Genomic DNA, 18499 nt, shown 5'->3' with positions numbered 1-18499 from the left:
TTTCTTACATATTCCTGTTTCGAACTTTAATCTTTGTATCCTGGGGTGTACCATATTCGATTGTTTGCTCCTTTTTCTACACCCCATGCCTCTGCCTTTAAAAGTGCCAGTTCTTCAATGAAGGAAATGCCTTAAGTGCCTTCTGTTTCTAAGTAATGATTATCTGAATTGGAAGTCTAGCAGTTTTTTAGGTTTGGTGTTAGACAAGACCTTTTGATTTTACTACAATTATATATAAAACATACTCACTTATAGAGACTACCAGCCAACCCTCTTTTTCCCTTGGTCTGCTGTCGTGTCATTCAAATTTTCCATCCACCCACCACATCGCTCAGCATGGGATATTGGGTCAGTCCATTTCAGCCACTGGCTAACTTCACTGCGAGTGAAGGCATTCTGCTCTTTCACAAGGAGCACTGCCACACATACACAAAGTAGTTATTTTCAGTGCCAGAGACCACTAAGGCAATGTGCACTTTCTGAAACCAAACAAACACTTTACTTTTACCAGTTGTTTTTTTAGATTGGCTAGAGCCCGGTAGCTTCCCCAAGTGTAACATTTTGCAAAATCCATGGCAAAACAAACACCAGCAAGCCAAAAGGCTAGCAGCCAACACTAGATCTATTGGCTTTGCCAGTGCTTCGTTCCATCAGAGCTCAACTCAGATTTGTCCACAGGCTGCATTCCTCTGCAGTATGCAATGCTTGCACTTCAGTGAATTTGTCCTAGAAAAGTAACCGGCAAGTAAATTGTTATTGTAAAGCTCCTTGCTACCATTTTAATGCAGTCAGTTTAATTTAAAGAGATTGGGGCAACACCCTACTGGCTCAGGACTGCCCCCCCCCCCCGGGTAGTTCAGGGCCTCTTCTCTTCCTCAACAAAGCAGGATGTCAGTAAAAATGGGTGCATAGGTCCCTTCTGGGCCTCTGTCTTATGATACAATCCTTGGCATGGAGAAGTGTGGCCCTGAAATGTCCCCATCTAGGGTACGTTACTTTCTAAAATCCACTGATAACATGACCAGCTTCACCCATGCCGATGATAGAGACTTTATTGGAAATGAAAATAATATAGTTAAAACCACAAGTGCAGTATTTTATGTGTAATTTATATTGAACCGAGAAGACGTTTAGAAATGTGCACTTTGCAGTAGTTAGTTATACTTATTTGTATTTGGCCTCCGAAAATGCCCCAAGCAGCTTTGCTTTACAATTAACTTGACTAGATGTGTGGAAACATGCATAAAATGTTTAAAACATTGACCTTTCCATGACTATCCCTTTAATGAAAAGCTTCACATAACTCTGCAAAATGTATGATTAATAATAATAACGTTTTTAAATGTTTACTGAGAAAAGTTATTGTTAGATGTAATTATGAAAAATAATCACATTGGAATGTAATGCTTGAATACAGACGTTAACCTTTTACCATATTTTTCCTTATGTTATATAAAGGAAGATGCGGTGGTAAATCATTTCTTGGTACACTTGTTGTTTTGATTTTGCTTAGTACATTGTTTAGCTAACATACAATTTGTTTTATTAGAAGGTTAGAAATGTAGTCTCGCTTGTGACAAAGGAGGTCTGAGACCAAAAGACCTAATTTGTAGTCATTGTAATAACTTTGTTTCACACTTCATGATAACTGTCTGTAGTTCACTGCATTGTACGTGGGAAAAGAAGAAGCGAGCAAGTTCTACAACTTACCACAAATTGCAAAAGCACAGACAGTCCCAGACCAATTGCGACTGCTCCAATAACTATTGCCCCAACACCAGCATCTCAAGTCACTCATTCCAGAAACTCACCAACTTCCTTGGCTTCAATTATAGGGTCGAAGATTCTCTTCAGTGGTACCCCGCCTGCAAAAAGGAGCACCGCATAAATATGACATGTTTACTGTGCAGAATAAAGAACTTGCAGGTGTGCATGATTGGAAGACACATAAAGTGTTGTACCCTTTTACCTCAATGCGTATATCTGTGATTTACTCAAATATTTGGCATAAAATGTTGAACCCTTTTACCACAGTGTGTATATTTTTGATTTACTCACATGTTTGGCATTTAGTTTCAAAGTGAGCACTGTTTCTATTAGTGAGAAAGTGCATGGAAGGTGAAAGGATTAAATGTGAGTTTACATATTGGGATGCTAGTATTGATTGTAAGTTGTGAAAAGAATGAACCTTGTTGTTATCCTACCAGAGGGGCTATTTTAGTTCTGATGCATTTCTTAACCTCATGCGCGCTAGCAGAATTCCGCTCGTACGCTGAGATTTTTAAAAACGCATGTTACGTGACGAGCTGGGCTCGTCATCAGCGTGCGAGGAGGCTACGCCATGACGAGCCCAGCTCGCCATCAGCGTGGAAGGGGTTAAGGGGTAGCATTGCACCTTTTTTGCTTGAGTGGCTTATTTGTGGGAGAAATTTGTACGTGTGGTTGTGCAGGCAAAGTCCTAGTACAGGTGGAGGCCCAGGTTGTGTTAAAGGCGGTTGCCGTTTTGTTTGAGTATTAATAGAGTGATGTGTCACGATTTGTGATTATTTGTTGTGTTATTGAGAAGCGATTTAAGTTATAGAAATTCAATGATTTGATTAAATTATATTTTTTTGTGGAGAAGTTAAAGAGTTATCAGGCTCGGCGTAGCCTTAAATCCCAGGATATCGATATTGAACTTAAGAGAAAAGTGTAGAATGCGCTTTATGCTTTTCTTGCCTGCTGAACATTTGTAGTGTAGACTATGAGGTACCGTCGACTACACAATTGAGATAGAGATTATAAAAATCTGTTGTCATGTATTAATATTGAATTATGTTTGTAGAACCCATTGAAGTGCTTTGATTTTCTTTAGTGAAGCAGGCAAAGATTGTTTGATCTCATTTGTTAAATGTTGTTGTATTGTGTGTATGAGAGAAATTGTAAAGGAGGGTGAATTGCTGCAAGAAGCGAGATCATACTTCATAGTGTGCTGCGCTGGAATTAGTTAATAAGTCTTCAAAGATATAAACTGTGAGAGGATTGAAGAAGGAGATTTGGCATTTAGGGAACAAAATCAAAAGATTGAATTTAGATTCTTTTATCGAACTGGGTATTATTGAACTTTGTAAAGATCATGAAGTGCTTAAAAGAACTTAATAATTTTGTGAGAGGTGAAGTTACCATTTCGATAAGGAAAGGTGACGAAGCGCCTCCCCAGGGTACACTTGCACATTATATGATGACAGAATTGGGATTACATACATGTCTGTGGCTTCGTCAATGGTGAAAGATTACTGCAAAGGATGGGCCATTGAGTTTTCATAGATATGGTGCCTTTGAAATTAAAAATTACGGTTGAAGGAGAAGCTGTACGAAATGAAGCCACCACCTAGACCCACCCAATACCAAGCACTGAATATTTGGGAGAAGGTAGCATGAGACATGGAAAGAGATAAATATCAGAACAGTATTTTTTGTGTATGGCTCAGTGGAGTACTGCTTTTGTCACAGAGATCCTTTTGTTAATTACAGTTCATTAGTTAAAAACGTAATGTAGGTTAGTGTGTTTTTTTCCCAGTGCTTCATTATCCTAATTTTGCTAAAAAAGGGTTTGTTTGGGTAGAAATGAATTCTTATTAGTAGAGTCAACTCTTACCAATGTGTTACGTTCTGAATCCTGAGTTTGTACTTCCCCAGACCAAGCACTCTTAAAAATGCCTACCGGTATGGATGACATGTGTGCAACATTTTCTATACATTGACTTACACACGTAGAATTGTCTCTGTATGTGTGTGCGTGTGTGTGTGTGTGTGTGATGTAAAATACACGGACACCCTACTCTGGTGAGATAGGTGCTATAAAACAAATTAATTAAATGCTAAGAGCTATGGAGAGATGAGAGGCACTGCCGGAGGGTGATAGTGAGGGAATCATTGAAGAGCCCCATAAATATCGTTGTATTCTGTTGCACTGTTTGCTCATCATTTACTATGCTTTAAAAAACGAATACAATTGAATATAGAATGAAAGGTGGGTTGTAGAATGCACCATTGTTGCTATATTTTCCAAGGGAAAACCCCCCAAATCCCTCTTGTAGTGGTCAGGCTCGCCTGCTGTTCTCGCTATGCACCGTATTTGGGCTGGTCTGACAAAATTTGTCAGAGCTGCTTTGGGTTCCCAGTCCAGCCCTGACACCTGGTGTTGCTGCTTCATTTATGACTGTTGTGGTACAATTACCACAAATTGCAAAAGCACAGACAGTCCCAGACCAATTGCGACTGCCCCAATAACTATTGCCCCAACACCAGCATCTCAAGTCACTCATTCGAAAAACTCACCAACTTCCTTGGCTTCAATTATAGGGTCGAAGATTCTCTTCAGTGGTACCCCGCCTGCAAAAAGGAACACAGCATAAATATGACGTTTACTGTGCAGAGTAAAGAGCTTGCAGGTGTGCCCGATTGGAAGACACATAAAGTGTTGTACCCTTTTACCTCAATGTGTATATCTGTGATTTACTCAAATATTTGGCGTAAAAAGTTGAACCCTTTTACCACAGTATGTATATTTTTGATTTACTCACATGTTTGGCGTTTAGTTTCAAAGTGAGCACTGTTTCTATTCGTGAGAAAGTGAATGGAAGGTGAAAGGATTAAAGGTGAGTCTACATATTTGGATGCTAGTATTGATTGTAAGTTGTGAAAAGAATGAACCTTGTTGTTATCCTACCAGAGGGGCTATTTTAGTACAAATGCATTTCTTAAGGGGTAGCATTGAACCTTTTTTGCTTGAGTGGCTTATTTGTGGGAGAAATTTGTATGTGTGGTTGTGCAGGCAAAATCCTAGTACAGGTGGAGGCCCAGGTTGTGTTAAAGGCGGTTGCCGTTTTGTTTGAGCAGTAATAGGGTGATGTGTCATAGGAATATTGAAAAGCGGCTCCTGAGCAGGATTAAACAATAGAACTACAGTTACCCTGAGTGACTATGACAACAGGTGGGGAGGGAGGGGGGAGGGAAAAGTTACTGTGGGTAGGTAGTTGGGGAGACTCAATTGTAGTAGGAGTGGGGATTCCAAAATGTACTAAAGTATACTGCCAGGAAACGTCCGACCTATTAAAGTTAGATACAGGGGGGAATTGAAATTAAGGCCGAATTGCAGTTATAGTATGGATAAAAATGTATGTTTGTGTGCATGGAGAAGAAAATCAATAAAATACGTTAAAAAATAAAATAGAGTGATGTGTCACGATTTGTGATTATTTGTTGTGTTATTGAGAAGCGATTTAAGTTATATAAATTCAATGATTTGATTAAATTATATTTTTTTTGTGGAGAAGTTAAAGAGTTATCAGGCTCGGCGTAGCCTTAAATCCCAGGATATCGATATTGAACTTAAGAGAAAAGTGTAGAATGCAGTTTATGTTTTTTTTGTCTGCTGAATGTTTGTAAAGTAGACTATGACGTACCATCGACTACACAATTGAGAAAGGGATTATAATAATCTGTTGTCATTGTATTAATATTGAATGATGTTGGCAGAATCTGGTTGTGCAAAGGTTGACACTACATTGATTGGGGTGGTTTCCCACTGGTCTAGATTTCACTTGCGAATGTGAAAATCTTTTTTATAGAAAAAGTCAGAAGGTGTAAAAACTTTAATATTCCCATTGTTAAATTGCTTTGATTTTCTTTAGTGAAGCAGGCACAGATAGTTTAATTTCATTTGTTAAAAGTTGTAGAATTGTGTGGACGCGAGAAATTGTAAAGGAGGGTGAACTGTGGCAAGGAGCGAGATCATACGTCATAGTGAATGAGCTAGAATTGGTTGGTTGGTGTATTGTTGCACTGTGATTTGTTGATGACGACACAGAATGCCACACTGTGATAGGTCTATACTCCATTGATAATGGTTAATACGTCTTCAAAGATATAAACTGTGAGAGGATTGGAGAAAGAGAGTTGACATTTAAGGAACAAAATCAAAAGATTGAATTTGGATTCTTTTATTGAATTGAATATTGTTTTACTTTGTAAAGATCATGAAGTACTTTAAAGGACTTAATAATTTTGTGAAAGGTGATGTTACCATTTCGATATGGAAAGGTGAGGAAGTGCCTCCCCAGGGTACACTTGCACATTATATGACGACAGAATTGGGATTATATAAATGTCTGTGGCTTCGTCAATGGGGCAAGATTATTGCAAATGATGGGCCATTGAGTTTTCCTAGAAATGGTGAGTTGGAAATGAGAAATGAAGGTTGAAGGACAACCTGTACGAAATAAAGCCTCCACCTAGACATACCCAATACCAAGCACTGACTATTTGGGAGAAGGTACAATGCGATGGGGAAAGAGATAAATATCAGAACAGTATTTTATGTGTATAGCTCAGTAAATTACGACTTTTGTCACAGAGATCCTTTTGTTATTGTACAGTTTATTAGTTACAAACGTAATCTAGGTTAGTGTGTTTTGTTTTTTTCCCAGTAATTCAATATCCTAATTTTGCTAAAAAAAGGTTTCTTCTGGTATAAATAAATTCTTATTAGTAAAGTCAATTCTTACCAATGTGTTACGGTCTGAATCCTGAGTTTGTACAAGGAGGAAAACACATAGATAATCCACCAGTTGCAAAGACACAGAGTAAGAGAAGTCACGAAGCTTGCCATTCTCCACCAAGGAAAAAGGCGAGAAAGGCAGGGAGTAGAAAAAGGTCCACAACTACAAAAGTAACACCGCTAGCAAAAATCTTTACCGATAAAACTAATAAGGCCACTGCGAAAGAAGTACCAAATAAGCCACAAGCAGAACTGAGCGTGCCTCTATCTAGCAAGACGCACGGGGGACTTGTAGAGGACATTGAACACCTCCTCAGATCCTTCATGCTTCCTATTTTAGAGAGGGTGAAAAGGTTGGGAGAAACTGTGGAGCGTATTCTGGAAATACAAACATCCAAGGTAACGGGACAAAGTAAAGGGATTGATAATGGCCAAGTAGATACACACCCCCCACAGAACACCTTGATTCATACTAATGATCAGCCAAAAAATACCCCTACCTATAAGGACAATAAGGTAACACCAAAGGGAATTCAGGTACCCCAGGAGGGAAAAGCTAAAATCATGACTAAAAAGGTGCCACCAGCAGTAGAGGCGAGGAAAATAAATAACCCGCCACAAAACCAGTACACAACAAATCAGAAAAGAAATGTAAATCTACCCCCGGAGTCACTAAACTATGTCATCATATTAACTGGGGTCCCCAAGATACCAGAGGGCAGTATAGAGCCAGACACAAGCCTTAAAAATAAAGTAAATCATTGGCTTCGGGCTAACAGACCTCTCCCACCACACCTAAATGGGGAGATAGTATCTGTTAGACGTTGCGACTGGGTGGGAGTAAGACCAAAAGATATAGATGGCGATGTGATCATCATAAACTTCAGGGACTATAGGGTGGTTAACCATATCTCGGACTGGTTTTCAGGAAGGCAGGAGGGGACTGTAACCACTCGAAACCTGAGTTATTTTTATCCCGAAGGTTTGATGAGGCCCCGTATCCATCCCTCAAAGTGGGGTCACCGCAATTCACGTGCATCAGCTAACTATAGACAACAACCCAGCCTAGTTAGGCATAGGTACCATGAGCAGCCACCGGGCATCTTGCCGCATTATTCTAATAGATTTGACCACAGCCTAAGTAGGCTCAGTTACAATGATCTGCCACCTATCTCCGTGCCGCATTATCCCAATAGATTTGATCATGGCCTACATAACAACTATCATCATATAAACCCTAATCCTTTTTGGAATATTCCACTCCATAATCTCTATGAACCACTCTCGGGTCTAGACCTAAACGATTGACTCGATATACCAAAAAATAAGCCAAAATATAACCAGGTGAGGGGAAAGGAAAGTATGTATAAGAGCCTCTCATCTGACCAAAGAGTAGGAAGTAAGAGAAATACGACCCCAGTCTATGATATAGGGATAAAGAACAAAATTAAAAAGATAAATAGGATAAAGGATAAGGGCGATGAAATTATAAAAGGGAGGGCAATAAGGAAGAATGCTGTAGGGAAACCGTTAATTAGACCAACAGAACAGCTTATAAGCGTAGTAACATGGAATGTGTGTGGGATTGCCAACAAAGTGACAGAAACTCTTTGGGTTGAGTTTGTTACTAATGTGGACATACTCTGTGTCCAGGAGACATGGGCTTTAAAGGAGGTGCACATGGATGGTTTTAAAACCTTCCATGTGCCCGCAGTCACCTCCAATCATGGCAGGAATAAAGGGGGTCTATGTGTCTATGTGTCCAATCGTTTTAACACCAGTACCAGTGTAGGTAGATCTACGACACCCTACTTTCAATTGGTCACGATTAATTTAAACAGTAGAAATGTGCTGATAGTTGTCAATTTTTATAATAACATTGAGAACGCACATTTTAAGGAAGAACTATTGAAAGTCTCCAAAGAAATGAGGGAGGTAAAACCCTTAAAAGGAAAGGAATTAATCTGGATTTGGGTTGGCGATTTTAACGTGAACATATGTTCTAGCGACACATGTGGATTTGAGGAATATGGGGTGGGGGAACACGGGGATAGCAGTCACTTTGTACACCATACTAAAGGGGAAATCTTAAATGATATCATGGCCAAGTTTGACCTAGGGTTTGCAAATAGGTTATGCCACCCCAAGGTCGAATTTACCCCCACCTTCATGGCAAGAGGACTACAGTCAATTATTGACTTTATAATTCTCCCGAATAGGTTTGGTAGTAGGGTTACGAGCTTTGAAACTCTTGCTATGGGCCTGAGCGACCACCTACCATTAAAGATTGTCCTTAATATACCGGGTGTTAAAACAACCTCACTAACTGAGACTTTATCATGGACCCAAAATTTAGCGGTAGCACGCCAAAACGGCATTGCTTTAAAATGGAGCATGGCCGATCCTGAAAAAACTTTACAAAGAATCGTGCATGATGCTCTCCCTTCACTACTTGTTTGTTTAAAGGACAATCCCACAAGTGGAGAAATACTGGAGGCCTTTAATAACATCACGGAGACCATAAAGGGTGCTCTGACCAGGAAGTGTCCAAAAAAGAACAACACCCCCAAGGGCTGGTTTGACACCCAATGCACCAAGGCACACAATGTGCTAAAAAAGGCCCTAAAAGATCCAGTAAGGGATCTTGAGACGAATCGAGCATTAAGGAAAGCATATAAAGTAGCAAGAGACCAAAGAAAGAAAGCAATTAAGGAAAAGGCTTGGCAAGACTTACTGGTGGCAGCGGAAAGCAGAGACCCCAAGTTATTTTGGCAGGTAGTCAATTCACCATTCATGAACAACAAGGTGACAGCGAAAATAGAAATCACTATAGATGGAAACGCCTGGGTGGAGTTTTTCTCTAAACTGTACTGTAATACTCTGACAGAGCAACAACTACTGAGTAAACATCACCGGATCCCACTAGAGTTCGAACTTGAGGAGGTCAAGGTAGCTATTAAGTCCTCTCAGAATAACAAAGCCCCGGGCCCAGATGGGATCCCAAGTGATCTCTACAAAATGAACATAGATCTTTGGGCACCTATCTGCTTACGAGTAATGGGGGCTTGTTGTGATATAGGCTTCATTAAAACCTGGGCAGAATCACTGATTATCCCAATATACAAAAAGGGGGATAGGGAAAGCCCATCAAATTATAGACCGATATCACTTTTAGACTCGCTAGTAAAAATAGCAGGTAGAGTAGTCTTGACTAGGCTCCAGGACTGGGCAGAAGAACAGAATATCTTGACCCCAGTACAATATGGATTCCGGCTAGGGATGGGTACTGTGGAACAAGTGCTAAATTTTGTTCTCTTGCAAGGGAAATATACCAGCGCAAAAGAGGGGTGTTTTTACGCAATCTTCGTCGACCTTTCGTCGGCGTTTGATTGTGTTATACACGATAAACTTTGGTCAACATTAGAGGAGATGAAAGTGGATTCTTCGATAGTCCTCTTTCTAAGACAACTATACTTGAATGCCTCTGCCAGAGTTAGATACGGTTTGGGAGGGGAATGCACAGGGTCTTTTCGCATACAGAAGGGGGTGAGGCAGGGATGTGTGCTGGCCCCATTTCTTTTTTCTTTATACACTAACAGCTTGGAGAAGGAACTGGGTGCCAGCAATATAGACTCTCCTAAGGCCGGGAACACGCAGATCAGCTCCCTTTTGTATGCGGATGACGCTGTGTTGATGGCAAGAACAAAGGTTGGCGCACAAAAAGTGTTGAATAGATACATAACATACATGGAAGAGAGGGGCCTCAAATTGAACGCAAAAAAGTCCTTTGTGATGGCATCTGGCAAAGGTGGAGCCAGATGTAAACAACTGAAAGCGGCAGGCACCCTACTACAAGCCACAAAAACATTTCCATATTTAGGAGTTACTATTGAGGCAACAGGGGGTTGGGGTCCCGAGGTAAAAAATAGAGCGCTAGCATTTAAACGTTCAGTTGCGGCTATAAAACATTTTGCTAGCAAACTGGGCAGAAAACAACCTGGCATAATGCTCAATATATATGTCGCCAAATGCAGAAGTATTGCCCTGTATGGGGCAGGGATATGGGGGTACCATGATGTGACGATACTCCAGATTATTGAAAATAATTTTTTTCGATATCTTCTGTCTCTCCCAAAAAGCACGTCAAATTATAATTCCCATGCAGAACTAGGTATGGATTATCTGACAGATTTGATTAAAACCCAGCCAATTCTCCTATGGAGGAGAATTTGGGCGTCGCAAGAACTGGGCCTAAACCGAGAAATAATCATTGATGTCAAGTCATTAGCCAATGTTAAAAGAATTAAATGGCTTGAGTATGTGAGGAAAGCCCTGACGGACATGGAAAGGCCAGAATGGTATCATAAACCTGAATTAATTGGGAAAATCCCTAAGAAAGCCTTAAAAAACCTATGTATGGAACATTTTAATACCTTAAGGCTTGGGAACGAAGTCAGCAAAAGAACTGTGCTCGATCATCAGCCGCTGCTGACTACATACAAAATGCAACCGTACTTATCTCTCATCACTTTGGGTTTTGAGCGCTTTGTCCTGACTAGATTCAGGTTTAATATTTTTCACCGACTGGTCTCATATCCGGATAAAAACGACTGGAAAAGAACTTTGGCCCTATGCCCATGTGACAATTTATCCACCCAGTCGACCTTCCATCTTGTACTTTTTTGTAAACTGTATAAAAAAGAGCGCGTGAGATGGTTGAAACCCCAGGCGCGGTGCGTCCATTGGGGCGTAGGGGCGAAGCCCCACTAAGCCCCATGGACCCACCACGTCGTCACTAGAAGCCAAACACAATTATTTAAAAAAATCGCGCTATCTGCCGGCCGGGAAACCGGGAGACACCCGACCTTCCCGCAGTGCGAAAGGGGGGTGGGGGGGGGGGGGGGGGAAGGATCGGGCTGCTGCAGCTGCGCAAGTGTATGTTTGGGCACAAGCATGCCCGCGCATGCGCAGATCGTTTTCTTGTGAATTCCCCCTTAGAGAGAGGACCAGGGGGCGGGCCGCAGCCCCCGGAGTTACACAGGGCGACTGGGCGAGGAGTCATGGTGCCCCCCCAGCCAATCCTGGCGCAGGATTGGCTGGTCACTACATAGCCCTGTTACATAACCCCGGACGGATAGCACGGCCGACTTTGGTGATGGGAAACCAGGTTCGAGCCTCTTATCGAACCATAAAAATGTATACATGACTTACACTGGTGTTAAATAAATAGATATTTTAAAAAACAAATAAAAATGATGTTCCGACTAAGGTGTGAAATTGGTGTCGAATAAATACATGTTTTTAAAAACAATTAATATTAATCATGTATCATTGGTGCTGGAGTACAAGGTTCGAGACTGGTATTAAACACTGACAAGCTGTGTGCAAGTTATAGGGTCATAAAATACATGAATGATGGATGGATGCAGGATGAATGATGGGTGGATGAATGGATGGGTGGATGGATGGATGCATGAATGATGGATGGATGCTGGATGGGTGGATGGGTGGATGGATGGATGGGTGGATGAATGAATGATGGATGCAGGATGGATGGATGGATGGATGGGTGCATGAATGAATGATGGATGCAGGATGGATGGATGGGTGGACACATGAATGGATGCAGGATGGATGATGGATGGGTGGAAGGGTGGATGGATGGGTGGATGGATGGATGCATGAATGAATGATGGATGGATGGATGCAGGATGGATGGGTGGATGGATGGATGGGTGGATGCATGAATGAATGATGGATGCAGGATGGATGGGTGGATGGATGGATGGGTGGATGCATGAATGAATGATGGATGCAGGATGGATGGATGGGTGAATGCATGAATGAATGATGGATGCTGGATGGATGGGTGGATGCATGAATGAATGATGGATGCAGGATGGATGCAGAATTGGTGGATGGATGGATGGGTGGGTGGGTGGATGGATGGATGGATGGGTGGATGCATGAATGATGTATGGATGGATGCAAGGTGGTTCGGGCTCGCTCGCTGCGGTGCAATATGCAAATTAGTTTATGCCCCACCACTTTCAAATGTCACCAGCCGCCCCTGTGAAACCCTATCTAAGAGATGGGGCTTGGAGGCAATGTAGGCCGGCTTATTTAAATCTCCAACAATTAGGAAACCCTCTTTGCATTAGTTCCATGTCAATGTTTTTAAAAAGTGTTGTAAAACTAAGGAACCTATCATGAATTTATTAATTATCGATTAATCACCTAAACTTGATTTAATACTGTTTTTATAACTATTTATTATATGTATTTGCAATGTGATGTTTGCTTGTATGAACTGCTTTTATGATTTTTTATTACTTGGTGAAAATCGAATAAAGCAATTGAATTGAATTGAGTTTGTACTTTCCCAGACCAAACACTCTTAAACATGCCTACCAGTATGGATGACATGTGAATCCTACACCTTGTAGTCCTCTTTGTCTTATGCAACATTTTCTATACCTTGATTTACACAAGTAGGATTAATGGTCTCTGTATGTGTGTGATGTATAATGCTCCGACACCCTACACTGGTAAGAGAGGTGTAAAACAAATGAATTAAATGCTGAGAGAGGGGCTTTGGAGATATGAGAGACACTGATGAAGGGTGATAGTGAGGGAATCATTGGAGAGCCCCGTAAAGATTGTTTTATTCTGGTGCACTGTAAGCTCATCATTTCCTATGCTTTATAAACAAATACAATTGAATATATAATGAAATGTTGGTGGTAGAATACACAATTTTTTCTATATTTTCCAGGGGAAAACACCCCAAATCCCACTTGTAGTGGTCAGGCTCGGCAGCTGTTCTCGCTATGCACTGTATTTGGGCTGGTCTGACAAAATTTGCCTGGGCTGCTTTGGGTTTCAAGTCCAGCCCCGACACCTGGTGTTGCTGCTTCAAATACGACTGTTGTGGTACAATTACCACAAATTGCAAAAGCGCAGACAGTCCCAGACCAATTGAGACTGCCCCAATAACTATTGCCCCAACACCAGCATCTCAAGTCACTCATTCCAAAAACTCACCAACTTCCTTGGCTTCAATTATAGGGTCAAAGATTCTCTTCAGTGGTACCCCGCCTGCAAAAAGGAACACAGCATAAATATGACCTGTTTACTGTGCTGAGTAAAGAGCTTGCAGGTGTGCCCGATTGGAAGACACATAAAGTGGTGTACCCTTTTACCTCAATGCGTATATCTGTGATTTACTTAAATATTTGGAGTAAAAAGTTGAACCCTTTTACCACAGTATGTATATTTTTGATTTACTCACATGTTTGGCATTTAGTTTCAAAGTGAGCACTGTTTCTATAAGTGAGAAGGTGCATGGAAGGTGAAAGGATTAAATGTAAGCCTACATATTGGGATGCTAGGTATTGCTTGTAAGTTGTGAAAATAATTAACCTTGTTGTTATCCTACCAGTGGGGCTATTTTAGTACAAATGCATTTCTTAAGGGGTAGCATTGCACCTTTTTGCTTGAGAGGCTTATTTATGAGAGTTATTTCTACGTGTGGTTGTGCAAGCAAAATCCTAGTACAGATGGAGGCCCAAATTGTGTTATAGTCGGTTGCTGTTTTGTCTGAGCATTAATAGAGTAATGCGTCAAGATTTGTGATTATTTGTTGTGTTATTGAGAAGTGATTTAGGGAATGTAAATTCAAAGATTAGATAAAATTATTTTTTATGTTGAGAAGTTAAAGAGTTATAAGGCTCTCGACATAGCCTAAATTCCCGGGATATCAATATTGAACTTAAGAGAAAAGTGTAAAATGCACTTTATGGTTTTCTTGTCTGCTGAATGTTTGTGAAGTAGACTATGACGTACCGTTGACTACACAATTGAGATAGGGATTATAATAATCTGTTGTCATTGTATTAATATTGAATGATGTTGGCAGAATCTGGTTGTGCAAAGGATGACACTACATTGATTGGGGTGATTTCCCACTGGTCTAGATTTCACTTGCGAATGTGAAAATCTTTTTTATAGAAAAAGTCAGAAGGTGTAAAAACTTTAATATTCCCATTGTTAAATTGGTTTGATTTTCTTTAGTGAAGCAGGCGAAGATTGTTTGATTTCATTTGTTAAAAGTTGTAAAATTGTGTGCACGCGAGAAACTGTAAAGGAGGGTGAACTGTGGCAAGGAGCGAGATCATACGTCATAGTGTGATGCGCTGGAATTGGTTGGTTGGTTTATTGTTGCACTGTGATTTGTTGATGACGACACAGAATGCCACACTGTGATAGGTCTATACTGCATTGATAATGGTTAATAAGTCTTCAAAGATATAAACTGTGAGAGGATTGGAGAAAGAGAGTTGACATTTAAGGAACAAAATCAAAAGATTGAATTTGGATTCTTTTATTGAATTGATTATTGTTTTACTTTGTAAAGATCATGAAGTACTTTAAAAGATTTCATAATTTTGTGAAAGGTGATGCTACCATTTGGATATGGAAAGGTGAGGAAGTGCCTCCCAGGGTACACTTGCACATTATATGACGACAGAATTGGGATTATATAAATGTCTGCGGCTTTGTCAATGGTGCAAGATTACTGCAAATGATGGGCCATTGAGTTGTCCTAGAAATGGTGCATTAGAAATGAGAAATGAAGGTTGAAGGACAACCTGTACAAAACGAAGCCTCCACCTAGACCCACCCAATACCAAGCACTGACTATTTGGGAGAAGGTAGCATGAGACAGGGAAAGAGATAAATATCAGAACAGTATTTTATGTGTATAGCTCAGTGGATTATGACTTTTGTCACAGAGATCCTTTTGTTATTGTACAGTTCATCAGTGACAAGCGTAATCTAGGTTAGTGTGTTTTGTTTTTGTCCCAGTGCTTCAATATCATAATTTTGCTAAAAAGGGTTTGTTCTGGTATAAATAAATTCTTATTAGTAAACTCAATTCTTACCAATGTGTTACGGTCTGAATCTTGAGTTTGTACTTTCCAAGACCAAGCACTCTTAAACATGCCTACCAGTAAGGATGACATGTGAATCCTACACCTTCTAGTCCTCTTTGTCTTATGCAACATTTTCTATACCTTGATTTACAGAAGTAGGATTAATTGTCTCTGTATGTGTGTGTGTGATGTAAAATGCTCCGACACCCTACACTGGTAAGAGAGGTGTAAAAAAAATGAATTAAATGCTGAGAGAGGGGCTTTGGAGAGATGAGAGACACTGATGAAGGGTGATAGTGAGGGAATCATTGGAGAGCCCCGTAAAGATTGTTTTATTCTGGTGCACTGTAAGCTCATCATTTACTAGGCTTTATAAACAAATACAATTGACTATATAATGAAACGTTGGTGGTAGAATACACAATTTTTGCTATATTTTCCAGGGGAAAACACCCCAAATCCCACTTGTAGTGGTCAGACTCGGCAGCTTTTCTCACTATGCACTGTATTTGGGCTGGTCTGACAAAATTTACCTGGGCTGCTTTGGGTTCCAAGTCCAGCCCTGACACCTGGTGCTGCTGCTTCAAATACGACTGTTGCGGTACAATTACCACAAATTGCAAAAGCACAGACAGTCCCAGACCAATTGCGAGTGCCCCAATAACTATTGCCCCAACACCAGCATCTCAAGTCACTCATTCCAAAAACTCACCAACTTCCTTGGCTTCAATTATAGGGTCAAAGATTCTCTTCAGTGGTACCCCGCCTGCAAAAAGGAACACAGCATAAATATGACCTGTTTACTGTGCAGAGTAAAGAGCTTGCAGGTGTGCCTGATTGGAAGACACAAAGTGTTGTACCCTTTTTCCTCAATGCGTATATCTGTGATTTACTCAAATATTTGGCGTAAAAAGCTGAACCCTTATACCACAGTATGTATATTTTTGATTTACTCACATGTTTGGCATTAAGTTTCAAAGTGAGCACTGTTTCTATTAGTGAGAAAGTGCATGGAAGGTGAAAGGATTAAATGTGAGTCTACATATTGGGATGCTAGTATTGATTGTAAGTTGTGAAAAAAATGAACCTTGTTGTTATCCTACCAGAGGGGCTATTTTAGTACAAATGCATTTCTTAAGGGGTAGCATTGCACTTTTTAGGTCTCGCCTTTTCCATTCCGAAGGAATGGAAAATGGAGAGATTCAAGTGCTCAAAATACTCGTGAAACCAAGGGTTTTTTGGTGCGGTTTTCTTAGAGTTCACGTGGCCACAGGCACGCGCTTTTGGGCCATAAACTTTCACGGCCATCTGTTCCCTAGCTCCAGCACCTCCCCTCTCTCTCCCCGCACACAGCCTTATTTGGATTTCTCCTCCCCCTCCCCAGCCAGCTTCCCCCAGGCCGTGTTCTCTCCCACCTTTCCTCCTCTCTGTCCCTTCTTTCATTCACAACTTGTTTTTGTAGTTTTGTAGTTTTATATAGCGCGAACTCGAACAAAAGTTGTTATAGCGCTTTACATGAGGCCCAGCTACATTACACACGGACACATTCAATATTTTCTTGCGTAATTTCGTTGCAAAATGCCCGCAGATAACTTTCTCTCATGCTCTTGTTAATAGTTCAGGCACTTTTGCCAGCTTTTCGAACTAACCCCGAAGGTAAAAGTTGTTAGTTTCCACCTAATTGTATTGGACGCGTTACATGAGATTTTAATATTTATTGCATCGTCAGTTTTTAGAGTTCAGCCAATACTCCTTGGGTTCATTGTGCCAGCCCCATCAGGGCATGTATTTGCAAATGATTATCGGCATTTTCAACTGTACAGACACACACATGGAGCTTGCTAGCCCCGTCTGGGCATGTCTTTAAAAACGAATACCGGCACTATTTCACTTGACCGCATCATTGTAACATCAGGCACTCTGCACTTTTAAAGATCCTGGCACACAAGGCGCTTATGCCGTCAATGCATTTTCTCCACGTTTTTAACTCATTCACGAGCATTCACTGCGCATCAGGCTCAGCGCGCCTCCCAGCCATGCATTTATTGAACCATCTTGCATACGGGTTCATTTTGCCAGCCCCATCTGGGCATGTATTTACAAACGGATGCCGGCCTAATTCTCTACCCGCACCAGGCACCCTGTAATTTGTTCACGAACAAATGCCGGCATAAAATACCAGCCCTAGCCCTTTCTGTTTCGGTCGTCCTTCTCTCCGTGTTTTCTTTTACTCCCTCCCCCTTATGTCCCCTCTGATATGTTCCTTTGAATTAACCCATTTGCAGAACGTTCACCGCGCATTAAACTGCCTAGGGGTTCCTATTTCCTCTCTGTTTACATTTCCCTCCCCCTCGCGCTTTCTTTTCTCTCCCTCTCTCGGCCCTTTGATGCTTGTTATCTCACTCTTGCGGAGCGGCGCCCATTGTACTGAGGCCGAGTTCAGCCACTACAGCAGATTCATGGCGGCGGGGACGACATAAAGTGCCTTCATTCGAGGCTTATTTATTCGCACAGCTGTTCCCGCTGTACAAAGGGGAGGGGAGGGAGCAGTGAGAGCCGGGCGGGTGAGCCACGCAGATAGCATAATGGCAGAATCCAGATCCTGCATAATCGCAGGTGTGCGTGAGGCTTGCATAGACGCAGGCACTGATTGCTTACTTTGTGCTCAGAGTTGTCTCGGTGACTACCATTCATCTATACATCCATCTGTGTATCCACTCATTCATCCATGCATCCATTCTTCGTACCACCCATCCATCCATCCACTCAGAGCCTTGCATTACAAATGCTATAGGTGTCACATTTGCGAAAGTTAAAACTATTGGCATTGTAAATGACAAAGCTATTAATTTAGCTATTTTCAAAACCAACACATAAATAAAAAATGTGTCATTTACAATACCAATAGCTCAAACTTTCCTAATGCGAGACCTATTGCATTGCAAATGCTTGTTTTGCTTGAGTGGCTTATCTGTGGGAGAAATTCGTACGTGTGGTTGTGCAGGCAAAATCCTAGTACAGG

General features: G+C 41.1%; 1 protein-coding gene across 1 annotated transcript in view; it reads right to left on the bottom strand.

Moving 5' to 3' along the window:
* Positions 1-1728: 1728 nt before the first annotated feature.
* Positions 1729-18499, bottom strand: part of LOC147684665 (uncharacterized) — a 120058-nt gene continuing 103287 nt past the window's right edge. Inside the window, exons 16-19 of the mRNA XM_086939723.1 lie at positions 16190-16239; positions 13586-13639; positions 4321-4374; positions 1729-1865 (exon numbers count right to left, since the gene is read on the bottom strand). Of these exons, the coding sequence (XP_086795849.1) occupies positions 1795-1865; positions 4321-4374; positions 13586-13639; positions 16190-16239 (229 nt within the window). The 3' untranslated portion in view covers positions 1729-1794. The remainder of the gene's footprint in view (positions 1866-4320; positions 4375-13585; positions 13640-16189; positions 16240-18499) is intronic.

The sequence above is a fragment of the Lissotriton vulgaris genome, chromosome 10 (genome assembly GCF_964263255.1).
Source record: "Lissotriton vulgaris chromosome 10, aLisVul1.2, whole genome shotgun sequence".
In the NCBI taxonomy this organism is placed as follows: domain Eukaryota; kingdom Metazoa; phylum Chordata; class Amphibia; order Caudata; family Salamandridae; genus Lissotriton; species Lissotriton vulgaris.
Note: the sequence above shows the minus strand (reverse complement) of the source record. Positions and strands in the feature narration are given on the sequence as shown.